General features: G+C 38.3%; 1 protein-coding gene across 1 annotated transcript in view; it reads left to right on the top strand.

The window, feature by feature from the left end:
* Positions 1 to 20,362, top strand: part of ZDHHC2 (zDHHC palmitoyltransferase 2) — a gene marked incomplete at its 5' end in the record, with an annotated part of 37,924 nt that extends 17,562 nt beyond the window's left edge. Inside the window, 10 exons of the mRNA XM_082315899.1 lie at positions 2,844 to 2,964; positions 3,904 to 3,973; positions 5,563 to 5,595; positions 10,441 to 10,561; positions 11,314 to 11,446; positions 13,887 to 14,013; positions 14,169 to 14,261; positions 15,385 to 15,494; positions 15,946 to 16,023; positions 19,033 to 20,362. Coding sequence (XP_082172025.1) covers positions 2,844 to 2,964; positions 3,904 to 3,973; positions 5,563 to 5,595; positions 10,441 to 10,561; positions 11,314 to 11,446; positions 13,887 to 14,013; positions 14,169 to 14,261; positions 15,385 to 15,494; positions 15,946 to 15,986 — 849 coding nt within the window. The 3' untranslated portion in view covers positions 15,987 to 16,023; positions 19,033 to 20,362. The remainder of the gene's footprint in view (positions 1 to 2,843; positions 2,965 to 3,903; positions 3,974 to 5,562; positions 5,596 to 10,440; positions 10,562 to 11,313; positions 11,447 to 13,886; positions 14,014 to 14,168; positions 14,262 to 15,384; positions 15,495 to 15,945; positions 16,024 to 19,032) is intronic.
* Positions 20,363 to 27,749: the final 7,387 nt, after the last annotated feature.

Here is a 27,749-nt window from a genome sequence, read left to right as displayed (position 1 = left end):
TGTGTTTAAGACTTTTATTGCCTGTCAGCATCTGTCTGTTATCCTCTGAATTAAAGCTTCTTCCCCATCTGTTTTGGTATGAAGGAACTTGGGGGTTGTGGCGTGAGCACACGACAGGTAAGCTGATGCTGGGAAGCCACGGCTGGCTAAGCAGAAAGGGAGGTTGTATGGAAGAGCTGCATGGAAAAGAGGTCTGAGTAAATATATACCCCAGGTCTAAGTCCAGCTAGTACAGAAGTGTTAAAGAAGAAGGATCCAGTTGTCTTGGAGAATATTAAGATGCAAAACCATGTTCAACACGATGCAGCCTCAAGATAATTGCTTTTAGTACAGTATTGGGTTTTTTAATTATTTTAATTTCACATTCTTTCTAACATTTTTTAAGAAAAGAGAGATAAAACTGCCAATAGCCTTGATGAAAATCCTCCCCATGCAGGTTAGTACAACCAGCGCAACTTTTTGGCCTCTTCCATCCTATCTGTACAGAAACCCCCCCAGTCTGCAGTAGATGCTATGTTACACAACCTCTGAGGTCAAGAGGAGTCATGCTATGGCTGCTCTGGAGTTTGAAACATCCACAAAGCCAATAGTTATTTCGACATGGGCTCACAACTCTAGCTCCTATAACTACCATGCCAACACAAAATAAATAGCTTGTGATTTCTACTGTCTGTTGAGCGGAGGTTCTTTTCTGAATAGTTTTTATTCGCTAGTAAGATATGTAATTGTGGAAACAAGTAGATAATTCAAAGTAATTGGCATCTTCCTTGAATTTCACACTGCAGTCTTTACAGCTTGGGGTGGAGAGGAGCGAAATAAATTTAAGAACCTATTTAATTTGGTAATTACATAGTGAAATATATGCATGTATAGGGTGACTGTAGCGATAATTAGAAGGGTTTTCAAATCACTGGGCTGATGCCAGTAAAAGGCTTCCAAAACATTTTGACAAATCCGTAGTAATTATAATGGGATTCCAAAGCCATCATACAATGCTACAGGAGCACTTCAAATGGGATATTAAAGTTATTGAAGTTGGGTAATAGAAAGCAATGATGTGTAGTGTTTGTGTTCTTTGAATTTACACAATGTTGCTGGGAGTAAGTGACATCTTTGTTGTTCCATGTCTGTTTCCTAACCTACTAGAGCAGTATTTTTAAAATTTAATTAGTGTATTTTGTAATGTTAAGTTACTGCTTGGCTTCCAGTTTCTAGGATGAAGTCTGTAAATGTAAAAGGATGTATTTTCAACTTAACTGAACTGACTTACCAACTATAGCAAATACTTGTTTGAAGACTGAAAAACAGATAAAAGCTTTTGCGTTTTGTTTTCATGAATACTGCAGTTGGTGCACACCACACAGCCTGTATGTTTCTTTTTAAGCTTATTTCAACTTTTTACGCATATGAAAAGCCCTGAAGTTCCAGCTGCAGTTTCTCTTTAAGAGACTTTGAAGGACTTGCTTTAGCATGTGCCATTCTGTACCTGTGTATACCAGCTATATACAACCGTTGCATGAAGGTGGGAGAGAGGATGGTTTCCTAGGCAGGAAGGTTTTGTAGACTTAGGACTACTGTGAGAACCAATACAAAATGATGGAGCAGTAGCTCTGTGTACCTCGAACAGGAAGCACTTAAAAAAAAAAAGTATTCTGAACCAGGTTTCTGCAGTGAGAAATCCTGTGTATCCCAATATAAATCAATTCAGGTGTTGGCAAGAGTGTATTCTTGCTAGGGAAAAAATGAAAGGTGAACTAAGAAACTCATTCAAAACAGTGAACCTCCAGCTTCTGCTGGAAGATTGTGAGCTTTGTCAGGAAGGCAGACTGATGCCCTCTGTACGGAGGTGAGAATAGGTTCCTAACTGTATATTTCTGTCTGCTTTCCGAGTTTTACATGCATCACTTTCATTAAGGAAAAAAGTGAATATTACTGTAATGACAAGCCTTTCTGTAGACATAAGTCCTATGCAGAGGGCTCCTGTTTCTAGTACAGGTTGGAGACAGCCACTTTTCCTGCCAAATATGGACTTCTTTTCAGAGGTGATTTTGTATCCTGTTTCTCTGATAGAGATACCAAAGACTTTGGCGTCTGCCCATTTCTAGAAGCAACAGTCAGCTTTGTCACTGTAGCTGCTTTGCAGAGGACTTTAGAGCATAAGAAATTTGGACTACATGTATACCATGCATCTCTTTCAGTAATTTTTAGCCTCTCAGCTCTTACTAGAGCAATGTTTATTATTGTCATTTTGGGCAGTGACAGAAGTTGTCCTTTTATGCAGGAAGATCTTAAGACATGGTTATTCTGTCATACAGGACACCCATCTCTTCCTTCTCTCAGCCAGTGTCTGAAGTAAAAACACATCCTAACACCGGCGTGAAGAGAACAGCTACTCTCCAGTGGCAAAGAATAAAAGGGAAAATGCCAGACACCAGAAGAGAAATAAAGCTATATTTTCTGCTATTACTAGTAGCATATTTTCTTTTGGTTAAAGACTGACATCCCTAGCTTATATTCACTAGCTAATATTTAGTATTACAGAAGTAAATTAACTGACCTTTCAAGAGAATGGTAAGCTTTGATCCTCCTCTTGAAGGTCATTTGTTACTTCTGGAAGCATTCAGCATTGCATCAATACCAAATCAGAAATAATTTTAATTTTGTCTTCAGTTGCCATAAACTAAATTAGTGGTCTTAGGAACACTGGGTTATTTGCTGTAATACCTTGTACGTGCTGCTAATCCATCTTTATATAATGAATATTTATTTCTCTTTATGTCTCTACAGTTACTTATTTAACTTGAAATTTGCTAACGTATCTTTGATTTTAAAAATTATTCCAGTTTCACCTATCGTATTCAGACAAGGAATCCCTAGAGAGGGAGCCTAGAGGTGAATCCCAGCAAGAAGTCTTAAGACGGGCAGCCAAGGATCTTCCTATCTATACACGGACAATGTCTGGAGGTAAATAGGTGTTCAGGAGACCACTGAAGGCAGGTGTCTTGATGTACTACCTAAATTAATTTAAAAAAAAAAAAACACAAGGGTTTGGATTGTAGGGAAGAACTCATACTTCATAAAATAAAAAAGTGACCCAAGAACTTAACTTTAATGTAGCTTTATGCAGCTACATTAATTCAGTGGAAGGATTGATGGAAAGCAAATTGCTGCATACAATTTGGGATTTTAAAGTGGATTGACAATGCCCTGCTAAATGTTTGCAAACTGACATTAACAAGTAGCTTGTAATACTAACAAATTGCAGAAGAGGCTGTAGCAGTCTCTAAGTGCCTAGATTTCTTCTTTCATACGTTAAAAAAAATTAAAAAATAAATTTATCACTATCTGCATGTCATGTATATCTAGATAGGTAACAGTAAGAAACTCTTGCTCTTTTACTTGCTGGTTGTTCAGTTGCAAGAACAAAAGTTCTTCCAAACTAAGAGTTAATCTTAACCTACTGATATTGTAAGTTTGTGAATGCTGGCTAGCTAAGCAAATCCAAGAGATAATCTCATATAGTAAATAAAAGCTGTTAGAATAATAGTTTAAAGTAGCTATATTGTTGAACAGTCTTTACAGGTTTTCCAGTCTAGTGAGGGTTTTGTGTATTTTGTTGGTTCATTGGTCGTTTCGCAGAGCTGAGGGGTTTGGAAGAAAAAACCCTGATTAGCATGATTAGCAGAGATTGCAAAAACTGAGCTTTTTCAGTTCACTCTGCTGGATTCAGCATTGCAAGTACTTAAAGAATGCTTCAGTATTTGCAACTGCTTCTGATCATGCTGAAATGCTTTCCTGGGGGTTCTGCTGGGCTGAGCTGCTAGTATTTACTTCTGCACAGACTTCAGGAATCAAAATGTGTAACTGTACATTGAGATCTAATCCTGGAACTTTTTTCTTTAGCAATCAGATACTGTGACAGATGCCATCTTGTAAAACCAGATCGTTGCCATCACTGTTCTGTATGCGACAAGTAAGAAAATATTTTAAATAAGTGGTTTTCTGAATAAATGCTTTTTTTTTCTTGACACAGAAGCTTTTATTTTTTATGTGTAGATTTTTCAGGTTTAATGTTTTGGCAGATAAGCTTTTTTATTCCTTAGTTTTTTTCAGGTTTAGGTTTTATTTATTTATTTATTTCTAAGGAAATCTGTAACTTCCTCTAATTCATTTGATGGCTTTCTTGATGCCAACATGGATTACCTGATCTTACACATTCTTTACGTAATGGTTAAAAAAATATGAATATTAATAAAGAACTGTCCTTAAGAATGTAACCAAAAATAGCTGATAAACAAAAATTTGCTTCTTTTGTTAGAATCTGAATAAAGATCACTGCCCATCTCAATCTAATCATGATGTCACTTACATCTTACCAGAGGTAATAAACTTAATATCCTATTTTTCATTGGATAACTTGCAGGTTATTTTTATTTAAAGAAGGAAACAACCAAGCATCCCCCATTTCTAACTGAAGCTGTAAAATAAAGTTTTTGTTTGTCTAACGCAAAAGGAAGTTCACCTCCATATTCCCCAGAAGTCTAATTGCTTTCTAATTTAATTTTTCTTTTGGCTGTTCTCTCTGACCTTTCTCCAGTTAGCTTAGATGTCTGTGTCTTTCTCCATGCTTGCCCCCCAGTGATTTAAATTTCTAACTTGAAGAGAAGGGGCTTACTCAAAAGTTGATTTATTCTTAGCTTTAAGGCTGTTCTAAATACTCTTCAGCTGATAATACATCAAACCTTCCAACATGACTGTGAGGCAGAGAAGACTTTCCATTTTGTCCAGCAAAACAGCAGAAGCACTGAAAGAATAACTGAGTTGAGGCAGAAAGAGGATCTTGGTTGTGTTGTATGGGATGGTGGTTGCAAAGTAAGATAGGAACATTCTCATGTCTGACCAGGGTAGAGAAAAAGGGTGACCTGTGTTATCCTATGAAATGTGAGTGAAATTTGCAGAATGCCATTAGTTAATATATTTTGCAGAATACCTTAATTTTGTCCTTACCTTGTCAAAATTCACTTGCTTCAGTTATATCTGATTTTCTTGTGCATATTTTATTATGGAGAGTGATCAATTGTAAAAATGTTTGGGATTTGTCATACAAGGTAAGTTCTTAAAAACCTCCTGTGCATCTGCATATATTTCTATAAAAGCAAATCATGTACTTTGAAATACATTTAATTGCATCACTAAGTATATAATAATTGAATTAGCCCAGTTTCTAGGTCTCTGTCAGAGAAAAAACAATAGTTGAAAAACCTATTCAGAATGAGAATCCTAATCCTAAAGCTGAATTTATAGACTGCATTTTCTTAAATCACTAGGCTCTTGACAGAACAAGCATTTTGAGTTAGGGTTACCTGCAGTTTTCTTGTAGGTAAACTGTATTATGTGAATTTAAATAGACATCTTTGCTAAATAGATTAGGTAACCAATAGTACATATGGATAATTCGTAATCTGTATGTGAATAATTTAAATCTGACATGTAACTGGGCTTCTGACTTTTGTTTTTCTTTTGCCTTTTGCGATGCTTGCAATTCTGATGGGTGTTTTTAAGATGCATTTTGAAAATGGATCATCATTGCCCTTGGTGAGTGTACTATTGGCTTTCTTTTCTTTCTGATTTGGTAAAATACACTCTTGAGGGGCCTGTTATGAAGGTGATGCTTCACTATTCCTAGAGTTAGATGCTTATGTGAAGTTACTGGTCTTGCAGGACCATTGCAGTTATTTACTGTATGTCCTCTTTTCCTAGTTGTGAGATGTGGAAAGAAGTTCATATATAATTTTTCTTAGACCTTTGAGTTAGGTAACTCCGTGGTTTTAGAGTTAGGATGAGGTAGACTTCTGGTCACTAAGAAAAAAATCTTTTTAAGAATTGCATCTTTTCTTCATGGACTTTGAGTTTGACTGTTACTGTGACTTAGTTGCCTTGAATGATGAAATACTACCCTAGGTTAAAAACCAAAGGGAAGGGCTGTGCCTCGTTCCCCTTACTGAAGCTCCCAGGACAGCTTGAGTGGGCTTGCTGGAAACAGCAAGTTAGCTCTTTCAGTTTATATAAGTAAGTTCTTTGTTTTCTTTCATTTTTTCGCCCTTCTCCCTCCCACCCTCCCTCCTTTTGCTGCTGTGGCGGCCTGCACAGTGGTTTTGTTTTCCTGTCTTTTCTCAGCAGTCCTTGGAACCAGTGGGTGGGCAGGATGTGTAATTAATTTTATGTCAGTTTGGCAGGTATCTCATGGAAATAAAGATAATTGTTTAGTAAGGTCCAAGTTAAGAGGATTGAGCGTTAGATGGCAGTTCTTCACCACATGAAACAGATCAGAAAAGAAGAATCTCCTGTGTTGGACAAATTGATGGTTCTAGGTAGATGGTTCTAGGCAGCTGGTTTGACCTTCTTAAATCAAATTCCTGGGCAGAGGAGACTCTGTCCTGGGGGAGGAACGGGTGCTGGGCTTCTCCCGTTTGTCTTGGTCCTGACTACAGCTTCTGACATAATGAGCATGATTTACGAATCTCCCCTTATTTTGCAGCTGCATGGTAGATACAATTGAAAGAAATATTTAACAATATAGGGTAGAATTACTTCCTACATATTTTTTTGCTGTAGCGATATCAGCATGTGAAACTTGATGATCCTTAGTGTTAGTAGTGTGTTTCTTAAAAAAAAAAAAAAATCAAACAGATAAAACCATTGCATGCAGAACAAATTTCTTATAAGAAAAAAGGCTGTTTCTTTTTTTCAGCTTTCTTATAGCTGTCTTGTAGAAAGCTATAAGAAAAATAGCTGTCAGGCTATTCCTGACAAAATACCAGTGAAAAGTCTCAATATTGCTATTATGATTCAGTAGTACACACGCTTCTCATAAGCATTATGGTCTGTTTGGGATTTTTTGAGTTGTCCTGCCTTAGGATAGTACATGAAAACATCCTTCATGTAAAGAATTTCAGAATAAAAATCCATTGCATCAAATAACAAACCAGAAACTGAGCACGTAAGTGTTGTGTAAACAGGAAATGAAGTGATATTTCACTAGGGCATAAACTTCTAGAAAAATAAACTCCCATTTTCTTCTCAGTAGCATTTGCTTATTTTACCTGTTTGCAGACTCTTTGTATCCAAACACCACAAACATACCCAGTTTGAGAGAGTATTTACATTGGTCATTGTTTTCAATCTAATAAGCAATGGATGCAAAAAGAAAAAACAGAAATGGAGAAGGTACTTGAAAGATGTGTAATGCTTCTCGATGGACAGTTGTTCCTTTTGTACTCCCAAGTAACAGAAATGCACTAGAAAAAGAGTTATTGTCTTGTTTTATTTTTCCTAAGTTGAGTGTATGTCCACAGTTCCTTGCTCACCCTGAAAAAATTAACTCTATGGAAGTGACAAGAGAGTTTTGAAATATCGCACAGATGCTGATCGAACTTTATAGTTTCCTTTAAAGCCCCATGTTCAAGGGGTCTTTGGGAAATATCACATGGCTATTTTACCAACAAAAGTAAGGGTGCAAATCAGTATAATGGGTGGGTTTTAGCACCCTGAAAACATCATTAGGTCCTGCTTTGCTTTTTGTGTCGGGATTTTTTGGTGGGAGCAAGTTTGGTGGGAAAGAGGTGGGAAAGAATCTGTGTGATGCATAGGGAGAGCAGGGAAACAGTAATGGGAATTACTATTTTAATATTCTGCTAGAAGGATTTCTGGGGAGAGGACAGGTGAAAATAACCTAGGGAAGGTAAGATGAAGCATTTGGAAGGCAGAGGCGGTAAGATGGTAGTCATGTCCCAGCCCCAGGTCAGCTGTTCTCTGCTTTTTGGGAGGCTTTATTTTGGCTGTCACTCCTGCACTAATGGAAGTGCTGTGATAAATGGAAATATTTAATGCTAATTGCCTTCTAACTACTCCAAAAGGTTTAAGTGGTGCAGAAGTAAAAGCATTAGTGATTTCTATGCTAGTGCTCCTGCTACTCATACTATAGATGGAGCTGCAGGCAGGAATGCGATGGCTTGAGGCACCAAAAATATAATTTGTATGTAACAACTCTAATATTAACAAGGTACATTAGCAACACCTTAGGAACCATTTGAAATATCTTTCCTTTGTCTTTTGAGTCATCTGAAAAGAATGTAGCATATCCTTAATTCTGTGATGCTTTTTGTTAACTGAGCTGCATCACCTTGAGTGCCTTGTAAGTTATTTTTTTGCCTGACATTTTCAGTAAACTAACTCTTGAGGTAGAAAGGATATCTCTTCTTTCTGTACTTCAAAATTAATTGTTTCAGATGTTATCTGTAATCCAAATTTTAATCTGGAATGTTCTTTTGTGTGAATGCGTCACTGCAATAGCACACCATTATTTACTAAGTTGTCTGTACATTTATCAGTTTTACTCTTCCTCAAAATGTTAGACTTTAAATCTAACCACCATTCTTGGGTGTTACAATTTGATACTACATGTTCAAATAGCATAATTACAAAACCTTGCTGTTTACTTTCTCTTTAATCTTTTGATGAACTATTCTCTTCCAATAAGAACTCTTCAGTCTGGGGCTTTGTCAAAACTGCGGGGAGTGGGATAATTTATGAATTTTTTTTTTAATGTGTGTACCGTATGCAGTAGTGCAAAAGAACAACGAGAAAGAAATCTGTCTTTGAGTCAAGAAATTTCATCTCTGGGGAATAACACTTCACTTCATATTTCTTTTCTCACTAAACGGTGTCATAAAGTAAAAACTGTCATAAAGGAAATACTATGAAAGTAGGGTTATCATAGAAACCTTGCATCTGAATTGCTTGCAGTTTATCATGGAATTGCTGGCTTTGACATATGTAATGAAGAAGACACTTCACTGTGAAGAATTGTAAATTTACTTTCCAGTAAGAATCATGATGAGATTAGAAACATATCTTCTGTTTTGTTTTTTTTAATTAGAACAATCTCTTGTGCGTCCTTCTTAATTGTAGATAATATAGATGCTTAGCTATTGCTGCATGTTTAAATGGCAATGCTAAATTTAATGTTTAGCCAAGGAGGCATGTTTTGTAAAAACAAAACCAATAACAAAACAACCCCATATCCACCCTGAGGATGCATAACAGTAGCGTACAGTGAAAGTTTATTTGGTATTTTAAGATTTTACCCTGTTCTGATTACTGTGTATCCTGCCATTAGCATTGCTGTCACCCTAAAGAAGAGAATAGTTGCGGTAACTTGTCCTGTACTTCTAGAAGAAGCTAAAGTTCAGACTTGCCACGCCTTCTTATTTTCTGAGAATTATTTTTCAACATACAAGTGCTTTCATGGATGTAGTCTTCTCTTAATTAGCTGATCTTTCTGAGAGCAATATCAGTTAAAGAAGGTATATGGAATTTTTTTTTTAAACTCATATGGAGACTTATGTCAAAGTTAGCAGTGCAATGATAACTTTGGTTAGTTTCTTAATGCAACCAAATAAAAGAAAAAGAAAGCTGCTTACCAATAAACTGTCCATGGGCAGCACTCTACAATATTTTTTGTTTGTTGGATGCAACATCATTACATGTTTAATAGAGCTCTAAAATTCATAGTACTTAATGTATTGCCTCTAATGGGAAGCTGATATGGTACTAAATGTACCTGCATCATGTCTCTCTGATGATAGTGTATGCCAGTTGCTCATTATCATGTATAAATTCTTTAAAAATGGGAAACAGGTGAACTTGAAGCCCATAAGTAAAAATGTTAAAATGAGATTTATTTTAGCATTTGGATGTGTATTTAAATGTTCCTAATCTTTTTTATTTGCTGTCATGTTGTCACTGATATGGAACATGTTCTGTTTACTCAACAGTAGTATTTCCCTCATTATTTTATATAAATGTAAATATTTTTAAGGATCTCCTGTGAATACTCTTAAGTTTGAGAATCTTACTAGTCAAGTTAACAGTAATATGTAGTATGATTAATGAAGGAGGATGTGGATTAAATGAGGCTGCTTTTATTCTCATAAAACTCAATCGAGATTTAAAATCTTGGCTTGTAACTGTCCCGGTTGTTACGTGCAGTATGCCTAATGATAAAACACGGATACATAAACCAACCTACAAACTAAAGAAGTAACTGTAACTGCAGTCACATTTACATCAGATGTGCTGGGAACAAATTTCATACCGTAGGTCAAAACTGAATTTCAGTAAACTGTTAAAAGTGGTATTACCTGGTAAAGTTCTTCCGGTTTGTTGGTGGTGGTGGTTTTGATTAGAATTTCTACACTAATTTGGGAGCTGAGGCTAAATACATTTTGGTAGCTTGAGGCATCACAGATAGGAAGCAAAACTTGGATTACATACTGATATTAACTTTTTTACAGTAAATTAGCTTAATTCGACATTGGATGAAAGCAAAGAATATAACTTTCTTTACATTCTGTTTTTATTTTTACTTTTTTTTATCAGGGTGAACAACTGTGTAGGATTCTCCAATTACAAATTTTTTCTTCTCTTCTTGGCTTACTCTCTACTGTATTGCCTTTTCATTGCTGCAACGGATTTACAGTATTTTATCAAGTTTTGGACAGTAAGTACTCTAATATACATACTGTCTTTAAGCGTATGAAGTTACCACTGTGCGAGAAGTCTTAAGATTTGAGGCTTTACATTGTAATGTAGTATCTCCTAATACAAGGTACAAAAGTTTATCTAATAATCATAGCCCTCTATTTTTTTCTGTTTATCATAGTTTATGAAGTTTCACTTATTCCTGCGTTATTTTGAAACTGCGTAGAAAAAGTATGCAATTACTAATTATTTAGAAAGTAGTTTACAAGTATATTTATATTATGTATGTGTTTTGTTAACTTCTTTTAATGCTATGCTATGAAAAGGCTTCAGGGACATTTTCTAGTATTTTAATTATGATTATCTGGGTTCACAACTTACTTAGGATATTACCTTCTTCGATTTGCAGTATTTGTGCTATAGTATAACTATTCTGAAAAGGCTAATTAAACAAGACAATTTTTGTAAAGATAAATTATTCTTCTCTAAAAGACACTTCAAAGTTCAGATCCAAATTGCAGGTTCTTGTTGTCAGTATTTATAGTTTTTCAAGAAAAGGCCTGTTTCTTTAACTTAGATGCTGTCAACAACCTAATTGCACGGCTGTCCGTACGTAAAAGGTGTATAATTAATTTATTCAGACTCTTGTTGCATGGTGCGCTTGTGTCTGCAGTGAATTTGATTTGGCTGAATAGAGGATTATTAATAATCAAATTAAACAGCTATTTCCCCAATTCTAACTTTTTTTTTTTTTTTTTTTTTTTTTTTTAGAATGGCCTTCCTGATACTCAAGCGAAGTTCCACATCATGTTTTTATTCTTTGCTGCGGCTATGTTTTCTGTCAGCCTGTCTTCTCTCTTCGGGTATCATTGTTGGCTTGTCAGCAAGAATAAGTCTACATTAGGTAAGTGGATTTAATGCTTCTGTGTTTAACAGCAAAAAATAAATAACAGATGTAACTAATATGTATGGGGGTAATGGAAGAAGTGGGCGATCCTGTACAGGGTCCTTGGATCCTGGTTAGAAGTGCCCGCGTCTGGCAGTGTCCAGTACTGACTCCCCAGTTCTGCTGCTCCCCAGAAATGCTGACTCTTTCCCTCCTGCCCCAAGGGGCCAAGCTATTAATGAACTTATCTTCTTGCTCCCACTTCCTGCCATCCACAGCTCATTAACAGAAACGGAATAAATTAAAAAAAAACAGAATTGGGATCATGTTGTAATAAATATTAGACGCACTCCTGCATGCTCGCACAAGTACTTCTTGTTTGGCGTTCCCAGCCCCCAGGTCAGAGTCCTCTGATGTGGTGTCTCAGTCAGGGCAGCAGCTCCAGTGCTTTGTTCCCACTCATGCCCCCTGCAGAACCAAATTTCCTCTGTTCAGTTTGGCTACAATTTTGTTTAAAAGCTCTGAAACGCATAGTTACTAACTCCAAAACTTTGCCTGTACTGGAGGCAAGGAGAGAAAAGAAAAAATCTGGAAGGCAGGCTGGTTGTGGCCCCAGTGGTGTTAGTTTTGATCAACATGAATGAGCACAAAGAGCCAATGTCAGAGAATGACCTGATACAGAAGAACAAACTTTAAGGCACTGCTTCTATATTTAGTAGTAAATGAACGTGGAGATCTGAAGGGCGGTGGCACAGTTGCGAGTCCTGTCTACCACATAATCACAGATGCATAGAAAGGACTCTGCGTTACGAGTTAATTTAAAAACCTCAAAGAAGATGGCCCATTCCTCTACTATGGGAGTGTATATATAACTGCATTGAATATCGGTGTTAAATGAGGATTTCCCACCACCTGGGTGTGTGTTTGTGTGGTTATAAATCTTAAAAAAAAAAATAAAATAAAATAAAATAAAAAAAATAAAAGGACGTGCAGAAGATTTGAGTTCCTGTGCTGTACTATATCCTGGACTGTAATAATACCAATTTGCAAGATATTCATTAAAGTTTCTAAATCTCTAAATGCTTTTCTGTTGAAACAAGCTGAATTAGAGTAAGCCAATGAATTGATCTGGTTTTTCCAGTTCTCTTCAGATCTACTAATATGTAGATGATTAATGGAAACCTTTGAATATATATAATTGGAAGGAAGCTTGTTTACTTCAAGATTTCTCTAGGGTTTGTGGGTTTCTTCAGTATTCTGAAAAATTATCTACTTAGAAATTAGTATCAGAAAAAAATTGGTCAATCTAGTTATCATTTCATCGGAAATCATTAAGCATTCTGTTTATAAACTGTTCTTACCATTATAGTGAAAAAAAAAAATTGTTCAAAGGTAACCATAATGCGGTACACTTCTAATTCAATATTTCATGTTTGTAAAACAAACTGAATTCCATGCAGGTAATGTTTTCTGTAGACTTAAGCTACTCAAAAAGATCAGTTTGTCTCTTCTTCCCATTTTACTTTGGGAAATTGCTCCATATGTGAAACCCTGAATGTGCAATAGTTTGGTAATGAAGGCATGACAGCTTTAAGTGTGATTATGCTTAAGTTGTCCTCGGAGGTGTTTTCCTAGCCTAACATGGGCATCTAAAAGGGTATCTCTCTTTTCCCTTCCCCCTTCTTTAAAACACATTGTAACTAGTGCATACTACATGCTGAAGGTCAGTTCCAGCAGTTCCTAGCTAAGGATTTACTGCAGAAGGACAATCTCTGCATGGTTCCAGCATGGTTTGTGTGAGCTGTACTGTCAGGACATCAGGACATAGTTTCCCTACTATATATACCCAATTAAGGAAATTAAATGGCTATCAGTCACTTGGTGGAAAGTGAATGAGTTTTCTGCTTCAGGCACTTTGCGACACTTGAAGCTATACAAAGCTCTCTTCTCCAGAAATTTAGGTTGGACATCCATGAGGAATAATCTGGGTCTATGAGTAAAGTACTTTCTTTATGCAGCTGTAAAAACACACGGTATTTTCATACGCCAGCGTGTGAAAAGCTGGTCTTACTACTAAAGTGGGTTAAGCTTTTTCTTCTTTCCACTACTCTGTAGTACCTTTGTTTAGGTTTTTCTTTCTTGAACGCTTTCCGTGGTATGGTCACATGCTGAAATCTTCATGTAACACAAAAAGTGCGTTCCTCGCTCTTCCTCGCCGTGGTTAGGGAGGAGGGTGGGGAGCCTTCCGCCCCTCCTCAGCCGTAGGACTTCCTCTGCGCGCACGGTGACTCTGTAGCGCTGACTCTGGCTTTCATGAGCGGAGTAGCTTTCTCAGCCATTTGGGCGGTACAGCTTTTCCTCGTGGATGATGGTATCATCAGTGCAATTGCCTAAATACCGGTGTGAAACTTAAACGTGCCATCTTGCAAAGAAATCTAATTATTTTTTTTCTTTTAAGAGGTATTCAGAGCTCCCATATTTCGTCATAGAACAGACAAGAATGGCTTTAGCTTGGGCTTCAGCAAAAACCTAAGGCAGGTGTTCGGTGATGAGAAGAAATACTGGTTGCTGCCTGTGTTTTCAAGGTATGCTCAGTTTTTAATGCTTCATTTGTTGAAACTGTTGAATTAATCAGGATCCACAGGGTTGGGGGGGTAGTTAGTGTTTTGAAATAAGAAAAAAAACAGTTCTTCGAAGTTTTTTTTTTTTGTATGTATGACACTAATTCTGAATTTTTCAGTCTAGGGGATGGTTGCTCCTTCCCAACTTGCCTTGTTAATCAGGATCCTGAGCAAGCTTCCACGCCCGGTGGTCTTAATTCAACATCCAAAAAGTAATCAGCTTTTTGTTACTCATTTCAAATAGTTGATATTCTATTTTTTCCTGTGCACATATAAATAGAACCGTGTATAAGATACTTAAAAGTGGTAAGCAAATGAAGAGTATCCTATTAATAAATACAAGTCAGATTTTAAACAGCTAAGTTGTAATTCAGCCAGTCCTCACACTTTTAATTATATTTATGGAAATAAGTTTGTCTCAGTTCAGTGGCACCCCAGGACCTGAATTTTCCACACCTGCCTAAACAGTATCTGTAATGTTCTGTTCTGCATACACATGAGACAGTTAAGTCGGTCTGCCTGCGATACAGATGCATTACCGTGCAAGGCTTTTGGGGGAGGCCTGCTTCTTCCTATCTGGTGAAAAGATGCTTCGCATAATGGAATCCCGGATCTCGGCACTTGTGCTGAAGCACAAGAAGCTGCATATTAAATGCACGTGTTTTATTTCTGCTGATAACAGGAGACATTTTCTTAATCCTTATCCTTTATGGCCATGACATCTTTAAAGTGTGAAAAGTATGCAGATGTTCCTTAAACTAAATAAATATAACGGCTTAGTATTTCATATTGTAATCCTTTAGCAACATTTATGTAATAAAGTGTGTGATAAGTATAGTAGACTTCAATATGTGACTAAGAAATGATAATGGAATTTGTATTGACAATCTTTTATTCATAAAGGAAATACATTACCTTTCAGCTAGCTGTTTATTGACGTTTTAAATCTTACCCCAGTGATCCATAGCTTACATTAGGCAAGAGATTTTGGAGATGTTCTCTCTACTAGTTATTGTGTCAGGTTAGTTGTAGTGGGAGAAAATATGAATAGAGTGCATTTGGAACTGAAGTACGTGTATTAATATATAATATCTGTCAAAGAAAAAAATCAGAATGTTTCCCTGTTCTGTGCTAGGTAGTTGCTTTTTTAGATTGCTCTCGCATCTGTGACAACTACAGCGTAATGTATGTAATGATAAAAGTGTAGCGATTCATCAGAAAAGAAGTGAGGTAAGGTAGGGAAAATAGTGCATGCGACAAACTGTTTGTAAGGTGTGGTAAGATAATGAAAAATTACTGCAGTTTACTACAGTGTTCCTTTTATTGGCATTACAGTGAGAACCACCTGTTTCCTGCAAAGCCGTTGCGCGATTCCCAGAGCCACCTTCTTACGGATACACCGTCTTGGTCAGAAACTAGTGGAAAGGCTGAAAAGGGCAAAGTTGGTAAGGAATTGATTTATGCTGCAATGATTCCTTTTGTTATAAACTAGTTTTGGAGGATATAGTGTAAAAATTACCAAGGTCACTTGGGTTTTGTATTCATGAACCAAAATTCACGAAGCTTATTTTAAATGCATGTTTGTAGGAAGTTCCGCGTATTGAGCTGCTGTGCCCTTCCCAATTAAACCTGACCAAGAGACACTGAGAACACTAACACGAGTAGGTGCTAATTATCTTTTAGGCTGAGCCTGATAATTCTTTCGGGAACAAATTTCTTATATCAGAGTATGACACCTTGTTGCAACTAGTGAAAAACCATCTAATGGACACAGGACAGGAATAGACTTGGTAATAGTGGAGTGACATTAAGATGATTGATAGTTAAAGGCTGTATTATTTGCTGAAAGAGACATGAGACCTTTTCCTGTGGAAATATAATTTTTTGTCTTTAAAGGTATGAGCAATCCTGCGTTAACCATGGAAAATGAAACCTAGTTTCCCTTAAAAGAAACATCTGAATATATAAGGAAAGGTATGTTAAGATTCTGTGTGCTTAATATGCTATTCCATGATTCCTTACCACTTGAAGAAAGCACAAAAGAAAATTACTAAAGCAATTCCTATCTGTTTTCTTTTCTTTAACGTTTTTTTTGCCATGAGATAATACCAGATGAATTCATAGTTTTAAACTAAACCTCTGGTTTCTTGATGAGTCATGTTTGCAAAATATTGTTTAACCTTTATACCCCTTGCTTTTAGGTAGTATTCCAAAATATTATTATTATTCCCTTTCTCTAGAAAGATAATGAAATTGTGACTATTCAAGCTGTCCAGCAGATCTTTGTAAAGCTAAGTTTGAAAATGAAGTTAGTTCTTAACACTGACCACAAAGATCATAGCTTGGTCTACTAAAGCAGATAAAGGTCTATCAGATAATGAAAGAAAAACAGATTTATTTTAGTATGTAAAACTATTAGCAGCTTGTTCTTCTATGCCAGGTACTGAGCATACTGATCAGTAATTTTAAAAGTGCTGCCTACTGAAAACAAAAGATGTCCATATGACTTCCTGAACATTTAGTCACCTATTGTCAAAAACAGCTGAGATTTTTTTTTTTTAATTATTATTTCTTGCATTAATATCTTCCAACATAGACTTCTCAGAATGCAGGTTTGAGAAGCAGCTAGTAAATTCTGTTACATACATAAGAGGAGGAGACCTTAATAATTGGGTTGGGGGGAATGAACACAATCAATCATATTCACTTTAGTATTTGAAGATTTCTAACCCCACCAAAGCTTATGAAAATCAACTATTTCATATTTAAAGCCAGATAAAAAATTTGACTCCAACCCTAAGAACGTCAGCATACCAAATAATTGACGATTTTCCAACAACATTGGAGGAGTCGTTCCAGCAAGGTCATTTCCATCTCTGCAAGTGGAAGCACCCTTTCAGTCATTCTGAAAAAGTGCCTCAAGTAGATGTCCTTCATTTGTGTGTGACATGAGTCCTGGACATGCTGTCACGGCTGTCAGGCTGCTCTCAGTCACTCCTGGAGAAACTGGAAGGCACGGAAAGCCATCAGAGAACTGCAGTGATTGTTACTAGACCCATCAGGCATGGTATTGCACTGTCAAGGCAGATTATAAAAATGGTAGGTGTGCAGGTACAACAGGTGGCCTGTAGATTGTACCAAAAGTGTCCCAGAAGTTCAGCTGGATCCGTCAGAGAAACTAGAAAATTCTTGACCGTTACATTCTGGTTTTGTGTTAAAAGTGGTGAATGGAGACACAAATGGTTCCAGATATAGGTAGATCTGCAAACTTGATGATGGTGTGAAGTGTTAAAAGTGTTGAAAATGTGGGTGTCAGATGAACAGAGTTAAAGAGACGAGCAAATGAAACTCGGCCTGTGTCTGCAATTTTGACTGCTCTGTGTAGGTTGGTTGTTTTTTTTTTTTTTTTTTTTTTTTAATAGAATCTGAAAATCTCATTTCTAACCCTTCATTCAAAATGTAAAATGACATGCTTCTGCCCTGTTTAATCCATCAGTTGTTTCAACAAAACAACAGCTTTTGGAAAAGAATCAATTATTCAACTTCAGTTACTTTAATGTCTTACATGTTATCACTACTCAAGAGTAAAGCATTAGAGACAGGCTTTAAAGAAACAGATTTTTTAGATTATGTTACAGAAATATCACTAATTGCAACTGGTTTTGTCAGGTTGGAGTTCTACTTGCAAAGGTCCTCATGCTTTATTTACTTAAGTAATAACTTTTAAACTTTAATCTTTTTTGAACAGTGTGTACATTTTATTGGAACTTTGTTATTCAGATTATTCTGAATGTCAAACATGGTCTGTGATTGTTCTCAAGATGCTGAAAGTGTTGGGGTTCTTTTTTTCCAAGCTGTTTAGCTTGGTAAACATCTCATGCTCTTTTTTGGTTGTGGTTTTGTGTTTGTTTTTTGGGGTTTTTTTGGGGTTTTCTTGTTTGTTTTTTTTTTTAGTCCAGTCTGAGAAAGTAACAAGTAGATTTGTGTTTGCAGTCTGATTACCCCACCCCCTGGGTTTTGGGGGGTTGGTTTGTGTGTTTCTTCTTTTTGAGATCATCCATTTCGAAGTGTGGCCTTTTAAAGAGAGGCCACCTTCAGAGGAGGTTATGTTCCAGAGAGTAAGTGTAAAGCCATGTAAAGGGGCTCCTGGAAGTCAGTTTTGCCTCAGACCGATGCATGCACATCTCAAAAGGGCTAAGGACTGATAATTTCTCTGGCATGACCATAAGTGCCAGTTTCATTGTACCCTTAGCTCTGTCTGAGATATTTCTATGTGGCACTTGACTTTCTGGAGATGTAACAAAAAAGCTAGGCTACTGTGTGTGTATATATATATATATCTTATCTATCTGACATACAGTTGCTGGAATAAGAGCCCTTACATAGAAATGTTTTATATTATTTTTTTAACTACTTTGCGTTTAATTTCATTCCTTTATTGTCAGTATTTGAGTTATATTTGTTCCTAGGGAGTGAATAGAATACTTTAATAAAGATGCTGAAGTCACAACAACAAAATGAACTGATTTCATCTTTGACATGAAAAATACAGCCCACAGCCCCTGCCAGTGTGTTAGTAATTTGAATTTCTGTCCCAACTAAGGTTATGTTCAATATCCTGTAATCCTTTGTAGTTAATCAGAGGACTGATTACTGAGAGTGCCAGATGTGGTTTACACTAGTGCAATAGAGAATTGTTTTTTAATGATGTTGGTACCTGGAAGTACTTTAAAAATAGCTCACTTCATTGGATGAACTGGTGGCCTGCTTGCTATGATGTAGTCAGTTTTTAATCTCTGTCATCCTGAAGTGGATTAATAACATAATGTGTGAACAGTCTTACTGTGTTCCTCTTCAGGGTGGGATTTTCATTCAGCTGTTGTTCAGTTTCCCCTTTGAGTTGATGAGACCTGTTGCAATAACGTAATTTTTAAGTATTCTTCAATTCTAATGATGTATTTTGTGATTTATGGTCTGTTCCAGTTCAAGAAAAAGCTGTTTGTTGGACGGAAGATGCATTCTTCCAAAAATCAGCCCTGTTGGCCAGCTGCTCCTGTCTGCTCCTGTGTGGATGTGCTCAGAAAACAAACTGACAGATGATTAGCTGTCTCCATGTCACTGCTTGAAACATGAAACTAAACATACTACTTCTGAACCGTATAAAGAATGTTTCAACTTAAAATTACGAGTTTTGAATGGTGAAGGATGATTCTGAGTATTAGGAAATGGGGAAGAAAAAAAAAGAGTCTGAGTTTACAATTGTAAAAAGTCAATGGCTGGTTTTACTTTGATATTCAGCACAAGAAAAATGTGACGTCCTTGCATATCAGTCCATGTTCTTGCCTTGATTTTGAAAATTCACCCGTTAATTCAAATTGCTGTAAGTAATTGACTTTAAAATCAAATTTTTGCACTACTGGCTTTATGAATTGGGAGAAGAGCCAGTGCTGAGTGCAAGTAATATAGTGGCTTGGTGGACTGTATTTTCTTTTGAGCGCTTGATAAGCAATTTTTGAGGATAAGGAAACCCAAGTGAAGTGTCTGACTATTTTTGGAACATTTTTGGAAAACATTATGGCAAAGGCTCTGTTTTCCCTCAGATGTGTACTACCAGTAGTTTAAAAAGTTGTGGCGGGGGGGGAAAAAACTCCTTTATTAATTGAATGCTGCAGTGGGTCACTGGTAAGTGGAGCGATAAAAAGCCTGCATTCAGATGGATAATACATAAATGAAGCTGGCTAGCTGGGGATTTTGATGGGAGCTGCACAGGACACTGCTATGAAATGGGGATTTTGTCCCGTTTGGAGCCGTTATCCCCTTTGGGAAATGAATGTTAGCACTTTGATCCAAAAGGCTTTTCACCAACCTGTGTTCCAGAGGGCCACCGTCTTTCAAAATCCTAGTTTCTTATTAATCAAAGAGTTGTCTCATATTTCTTTTTTCACTTGTTCTTTAAGACACTGCCTTTCTTACTGTATAACTTAATGAATATCATGTACGATCAAGGAGACTTACTGTTACAACTTGTGATATTTGCATTTGCAGGACAACGGACGTTTGATTGCAATACCAAAAAGCCAAGCTGCTGCACGTAGGAATCCCCCTTCAATTAATTTAGGAGCTAGCAGCTTGCTTAGGATCAGAGTTTACCGGCCAGATAATAAGAGATGCATTATCAACTTTCAAAGTCAAGGAAGTTTCAGCAACACAAATCTAATTGTCTTGTGCCTTTTGTATACACTACATTTATGGTATCAGTGTTTACATTTAAATGCAAAGTGTTATTCTGAAAACAACTTTAGGAGGAACTTAGTTAGGCTTTCTAGGTGGCTAGATAAAAAGACTAGTCCAAAAAAAAAAAAAAAAGTGAAAGCCTCTCAGACTAAGCTCAGCTCAGTTGAAGCAGAAAAGTATTTCTGTTATCAAACCTGAGTCACTTAGCAGGTTGGTTCACAGTGTAAAGATGCCAGTTGTTTGTTTAGGAAACAGGCAGTAAGACTAGGACTAAGCGACCAATTTCTGAAAGCAAAAATCTTATCATTAACTCTTTTACAGGCAGGTAACTTTAAAATTTGTCTTTCCTGGGTTTACAACTTAAGTGATAGCTGTTGGAGCACAAATGAGGCTTTTTTTCTAGTGAGGGAAAATGTATTTATTTTACTTTTTTTTTTTTTTTCTCTCTCTCAAAATTTTACCAGCCTGAAAAGATCTGTTTCTTGCCAGAAGTGCCAGAGTATGGATCCCTTGATGTAGAACACCTTTTTTAAACTAGCATGAAGGTAGCATACAGTTTACACGATGCCTGCAGACATCTAGCAACCAAAAGTTTTTCGCAGCTATTTATTCAGTGTTACTCTGTCAGCTTACCTCATATTAGTGTTTGTTTAAAGGCTAACTTGTCAAGGGATAGGGGGGAGAGGGAAAATATATTTTTTAACACTTGAGGTTCTCTATCTGTATAGTCTTGTTTTTTACACAGTTAGTCACAGGGTGGTTTGTCACGGAGCATGCATTTGAAAATACTGAGTAAAAAGTGGAAATTCAGCTTCAGTGTAACTTGCTCCATATTTTTACGTAAAGACGAAGTACAGATTTCTTCCCCAGCAAAACTCATAATGGAACTGGATCTCTCTGATACAGATGGCAGCCTCCTGACTATGTTCAGGGCTTTGCAAGCTCTCCGTAAGACTGGGGATCAACATAGAGAAAGGACAGGGATAAGGGATCAAGAAATGCCTCGTTTCTCCACGTCTCAGAAGTCATGCTTGGAAAACACATTAGCCCTAAATAATCTGCAGCGTTGATGTAGCCAGAGGCTGTCCCTCTAGCAGAAAACTGATGGAGGCATGGGAAAGATACGCTGATGAAGGGAGGAGAAGGGGAAAGCGAACTGACAGTAGCTCAGAGGTAAATAAATGTTCAGCAGGTCTGAGCCAGAGGGTGCGCGCCACACCTGCTCTCGGGACGGGTGTGAGCTGTGCCTCTGTGAAGAGCACCGTCAGCAGGCTTTTGGGGGTGCCTGGCAGTTCTCGCCGTGTAGAGTATGGACAAAAGGGAGCTAGTCATGCTCCAGAGTATAATTTCTGATATGACTATATTCTTGGCTTTAAGCTCTCTAATACTTTATATAGTGAAGTGAAAATGGTCTTTTTGACGTATTATCGTTGAGCATTGATGCTGTTTCAAGGCACACGGGAGAATTTGTGAAGAGGTCAGGGGAGCAAGGATGCACTGTTGTTTGTCCGCTTACACTGATTCTCCTGTTCTTTATATTCTTGCTAGGCACTTTACTACAGCCTTTTGTGTAATTTCTGTATTTTTTTTAAAGACTGCTTTTTACCTACTGTACAGTTACTAATCTACTTTTTTGCTAAAAAGAAAATAATAGCCCTGATATTTGTTTAGCAGTATGACTGCATTTCAGGCTTCAGTGGAAGTTGGACGAGTTCTACGGACTCCTCAGATGGGCCCGAGTCCCTAATGACAACAGAGTTAAATTTATTTTGTATATATGTAAACAGTCATATGAATCATAGCCCCCACATGCGCAAGAAGCTTCCTTAATTTGTAGGTTAGAACAAATCCAAGACACGTCTGCACCAGAAGTGGTCCACACGTATTCCATGGCAGTCGACGTACCGGTGATGGAGTGCTCCAAGTCTTCACAGAGAACTATTTTTGTTAAGAAAATGGAGCACCTCGCTGTTGGTGAGCTCCTCCCACTCAGCAGCTGGGCACAGCTGCTGCTATGCACTTTAATTCTTTAACTTGAGAGAAAAACCACTGTCCAGTTTAAGTTGCAGATTGAAAGCTCTTTAGTATCAACTGTGGACAGGTAATTAATGGAACACTGGTAATTATTTTTTAACTGTGTACTTAAAATCAGGGTCTTCAAGCAAGACTTCAGAAAGATTGCAGGAAGCAAGTTTGGTTTAGTGCATGGTTTGCTGTAGCTGTTGTTCATCGTCATTTGGACCGAGAGTTCGCTGATATGCTTGAGTGCGGGGAGGAATATATTTCTACAGAAATTTAGTGTATAACTTTGCCTACTTGTTAATGTATTGCTCACATAAATAAACGCTTCATGTTCAGCAAGCCAGGTATGTAGTAGTCCTTGAGACACTACCTTCAGTTTTACTGACAGCATACCTGAAGAGCAGAACAGCCATCATCTCTGCTGTGGCTTCATTAACAACATAGTTGCTGTAAACGTCCTCCTTCACCAGGGATCTTTGCCTTTTTCAGGTAGGTTTTGCCTCCCCAGTTTAATTGTTAGATCCATAGCAGCTCACAAACCACCTGCGCTGAAATAGGTTCAGAGGGAACCAAATCCTTTTTGGTCTTTCATAGGTGAAACGCTCCCTGTCTTCATACTGGCAGAGCAGACACAGCTGCACTCCTTTGGATACTGTCAAAGGTCAAAAAGGTGGAATTTTGTCCTAAAAAAAGAGGGTTCTTAAACCCTCCTGTATAGAACCGCAGAGGTGCAAGGGTGGGAAGCGTATTAGGCACTGGGGTTGTCACCCACAGCAGCTTTGCTTCATGAGGGCTCTCCGGTCCCTCCCATGCCAGATTCTTCTGCCCTGCCTGACTCCGCTCTGCACTTTGCTCACTTTCTCCCCTAGGAAAGCGTTGGATCCAGCGCTGGTGCAGAGGAGCGAGACTCTACTCAGGGGCCTCTACAACTGCAGCAACAGTTATGTAAAGATGAAAGCAGCTTTCAGCTGTCCCAGTTCAGACATAGCCTGCAGTCTATGCTCCAAGCTTTTCCTATTTTTTATTTAAAAACCCTTCCATAAATATTTGTATTGAACCACATACAAACATTCAAAACAAGCAGATTAAAAAAAGAACATGCCGCTATGCTGTATGGGTGGTGGGGTGTCTGTCTGCCCTTCACTTGCAGCTACCATTTGTTCATCGGTGACCTGGTAAGAGGACAGGAAAAGCAGCAGCAGCCTTCTGGGGTGATTTTGAGCAAGTGCCATCTGATGGAACCTATGGAAAGCCTTGCCTACTTCCCCTTTGCAGTTTTTCGATCATTCCCTTTATAAATTTTTTGATCATTCTTCTCTCTCCCTTCCCATTGAAGTCCCAATTTGAAATGTACTATCAAGATCTACATCCTCTTTATCCCACTCCCTCCCCAGGTTTATTCTAGATAGACAATTCCTTCATTTCTCCCAAGTTTTCCTAATGGTGCCCATCACTGAAATACAGTAACGCAGTCATCCTGAAATCCGTGTAGTTTCCCTTATTTGGGGCAGTGCTTACATGCCTCAGCCTAGATCGCTGTAATCGTCTCGAGCAGATGGGCCCACCAGTTGGATTGCAGCAGTTGGAAGAGCCTGCTGTGAGCCATGGCCCCTTCCCCACCTCCTGCATGCGCACAGTGTAACTGATTGGCATAACTGGAACAGACCCAGCACTTCCTGACAGGCACCATTTTATGAAGTCATTTTCCTTTTTTTCTTCTGAAAACGGAATAATTCTTAGTTCACCTAAGAAGGAGCCCTGGTTATAAAGGCAAAATACACAACATACATACAAACAGCCTGAACAACAGGAACCTATTTCCAGTTATTTTCTGTATCATATCGGAGATTAACCTGGCCAGTAGTTCAAACAGATACAGCAGAAAAAAAAAAAAAATCAGTAGCTTAGTGATGCTAGAAGCACACTAGCAATTAACCTTCATATAAGCCACCACTGTAGATCTTCCAGATACGCTCCAGAGCACGCAGAAGGACAAGAATGCAGGAAAACGGGGAGCTTGCAAAGCTCAGCTATTATATGATAAAAGGTAAATAAAAGATAATGCCAACTGCAACCACGGCTCTGATTTGCTACCCTATAAAAGATAAAGCATGTTCTCTGTGCGCAGCTCCAAAAGTCCAGCTTTTGCCAATTTCTGCCTGCTGCAGAGAGAAGGGGAGGCTTCCCCTCCCTCCATCTCTTTCCCTCACGTTATCCAACACAGTTAACTGAGGCAAGTATCTCATGAGCGCAGGAAAGAGCACACTTGGGCAAGACAATCCGCCCACTTCAGCAGGGGCAGGGGAAAAAAAAAAAACATCTCATCTGTGCTGGCAGAAAAAGAACGAGACAAGGCTCTGCAGAAAGCAGATCTTCACAGCTGGCATCGATGAGCACATTTCATTCCCAACCCCAGACTGCTAAAATAATGCAGGAGAATCCTCCTCGTTTCTCTACCATACCTGGTCAGGCGAGAGGGACCAAAACACCAAAACAACCTCCTGTAAACCAACCGAGGTATGCTCAAGTTCGGACATACCAGAAAAAGCACGTCATGCTATGAATGGGAAAGTACATGGAGACAACCTATGTGTTTTACTCCATGTAAAAATTGGGTTTTATTATTTGTGAGCTTTTGTTCAAATTCTACAAACAATTTGGGGTAGTCAAACAAATACCAACAATTCTACTGGAGGCTTTTGGCTTTCTTTGCCATCACTGACATGGTGGTGTTAAATAAAAATCAAGACGTCTATTTTATTTAAAAATTCACTTCTTATAATAATTATTTTACAAGTTAATAAACTGCAGTGAACCCACGCCCCCCTAAACCCATTAACACCGTGTGACTATTAAACTTCCAGGAAAGTTCTAAAAACTGATCTACTACAAGAAGCAATTTCTTCCTTTCAGTGCACTCAACTAGTTTAGGTGAGTTATTAGTTAATTCAAGGGTGAGAAACCAATTGGGATTTTAAAACCGAGGACACAGAAACACATGTTCCCAAGTAAAAATGACACTTGAGAAAACAGGGAAAAAAACCAACCAAAACACATGTCAGCAAACCACAAACAGACATACCATTGGGAAGCCTAAGCGAAGATGCAGGGGATTGTTTGTGGGTTTTTTTCCTTTCTTTGAATGGCATATTCCTTAATATGTAGCACATTTAAAATACATAAAACCAGCAACATTTGGCCTTAAAAAGCCGCATTTCATTCTGTGACTGTGGTCAAGGAACCCCTTCAGTGGAAGGCGGCTCAGAGAAGACGGGCAAGGACGGTGTGCTGATGAAGCCCAGAAAAGAATGTAGGAAGTGACCACAGCTGTCATCAAAGAAGCCGGACTGATCCCAACACCAAGGGGACCAGGGATGGCCTTTGCTGTAAACAAACAGCTGTAACACTTGAGTGGGTCAACAGGTTACGTAAATGGCCTTTCCTAAAATAATCAGTGGAAAGAATTCTCTTCCTGAGCCAGCCGCGCCAACGTGGGGATGTGTGTATGGCTCAGCCCAACACAGAGTATAAAAATTGAAGACCCAGCAAAATCAGCTTTGAGGAGAGCAAGGGGCTTGAGCTAGCTTCAACCCACGCCTACCTTCCTGGCAACTGGGACCACCCAGCACCGTGACGGTGAGCATCGGTAAAGGGAATGATGTTCGCATTGTGATTCAACTGTATATACAATTGCTATATTGTGTTTGTGTTGTGATTTCAGTATATTGCTGAATCACTTTTCTAAATCAAAATCCCACAGAACAACAAATATCTTCAACCAAGTAAGTTCAGTACGCTAAAGCATGAAGCCCTCATGTGGAATATCTGGAAGAACCTGGTCAAAGAGTATTGGACTAACACACTCACTTTGCCAGCTGATTTCGTTAGCCCTTCACCTATTTTTCTAAGTGACTGCAAAAGAAGGATTACACAAAAGAGTTTGAGAGCTGAACAAGTACTACCACTCAAGAACATTCAGCCAACACGATTAAATGCAAGATTTCTTAAGCACTAATACTGATAAGCTAGGACATTTTACTTGGAACTATTAAATGAAAATATTATAAAATTAGTATCTGCCATGTGGGTTTCTATGACAAGGATGCCTCAAAAGACAGGTTTGATTCTGTAGCTTTGGCTCTGAAGTACAGCCTGCTACTTAAGGCAGTGTTTAAGGTTACTCCCCCAGCATGAAAATTAATACCATCAGTGCTGTGCAATTAACAGAAACACAACTTGTAATCCAGCAGAAATAATTCTCAACTGGATTTACGTACAGCTAAACGTACCAGCTTCTCCCACTATGACTAAGTCATCCTCTTAAGACATTACTCAGACCCACTGATCGCTCTCCACAATTATTTAGGCTCCCACATTTCAAGCACTACTAGTGGAATTATCTTTGATACGGTAGTTTTAAACTAAAGAAAACCAGATGAACAATAACTGATCCCCCAAGGCACACCGTCTCCTTGTGCTTCAAGAGCTTAACATGCCCCATTACCTGAAAGTGGAACCAACCACATCTCTGTTCTTTCAGCAAAACACAACATTGCAAGAGCAAAAGCCTGCATGAGGAGGCAAAGCACGAACCTTAAACAAAACGAGCCGTCTGCATGAGTTGTCTTCCAGTCCACACTGTACAACATGAAGTAACCACTCAGTCTCACTGCGTGGACTCTAGTAGAAGAGTTAGCATTGGAATGGACTTGTGGTGATCATCTAGTCCAATATACCTGCTCAAAGTAGGATAAAATACAGCAAGCTGGTCAGAAGTTATTTCCCCTTCATAAATCCAGGCTGCCTACTTCCAATCACCTTCTTATCCGTTCTATGTTTGGAAACGGTTTCTAGCATTATCTGCTCCCGCACCTTCCCAGGGATTGAGGTGAGGTTGACTGGCCTGCAGTCCCCTGTGCCCTCCTTGCCCTTCTTGAAGGTAGGAGTGACACCTGTCCTCTTCCGCTCCTCAGGGAACTACCCTTATCACCATGACCTTTCAAAGATAACAAGAACAGCCTCGCAATGACATCAGCCAGCTTCCTCAGCACTTGTGGGTGCATCCTATCAGGTCCTCTGAGCTTTTTTTATGTTCTATTGGTTTATACGTTCCTAACCTGATCCTCCTCCACCAAGGATAAGTCTTCCTTGGTTCCAGACTTTCCCAGGCATCTCAGGGACCTGGGATTCATTCCTGAAGGCAAGTCTTAAGAGTAAAAAACAAAGCAAAGAAGTCATTGAGTACCTTGGCCTTTTCCACACCCTTTGTCACTAGGTCTCCTGCCTGCGTTCAGTAGTGGTCTCACGTGTTCTCTAATCCTTCTTTGCTCCTGATGTCTCCGCAGAACCTTTTCTTGTCCCTCACCAGGTTCAACTCCAGATAGACTTTGGTTTTCTTAGCCCAACCCCTACACACTTAAGACAGTGTCACCTGTCCCTGCTTC

Source organism: Platalea leucorodia (assembly GCF_965183815.1).
Source record: "Platalea leucorodia genome assembly, chromosome: 6".
Lineage (NCBI taxonomy): Eukaryota > Metazoa > Chordata > Aves > Pelecaniformes > Threskiornithidae > Platalea > Platalea leucorodia.
The sequence above is the reverse complement of the archived record's forward strand: the minus strand, read 5'-3'. Positions and strand labels throughout refer to the sequence as shown.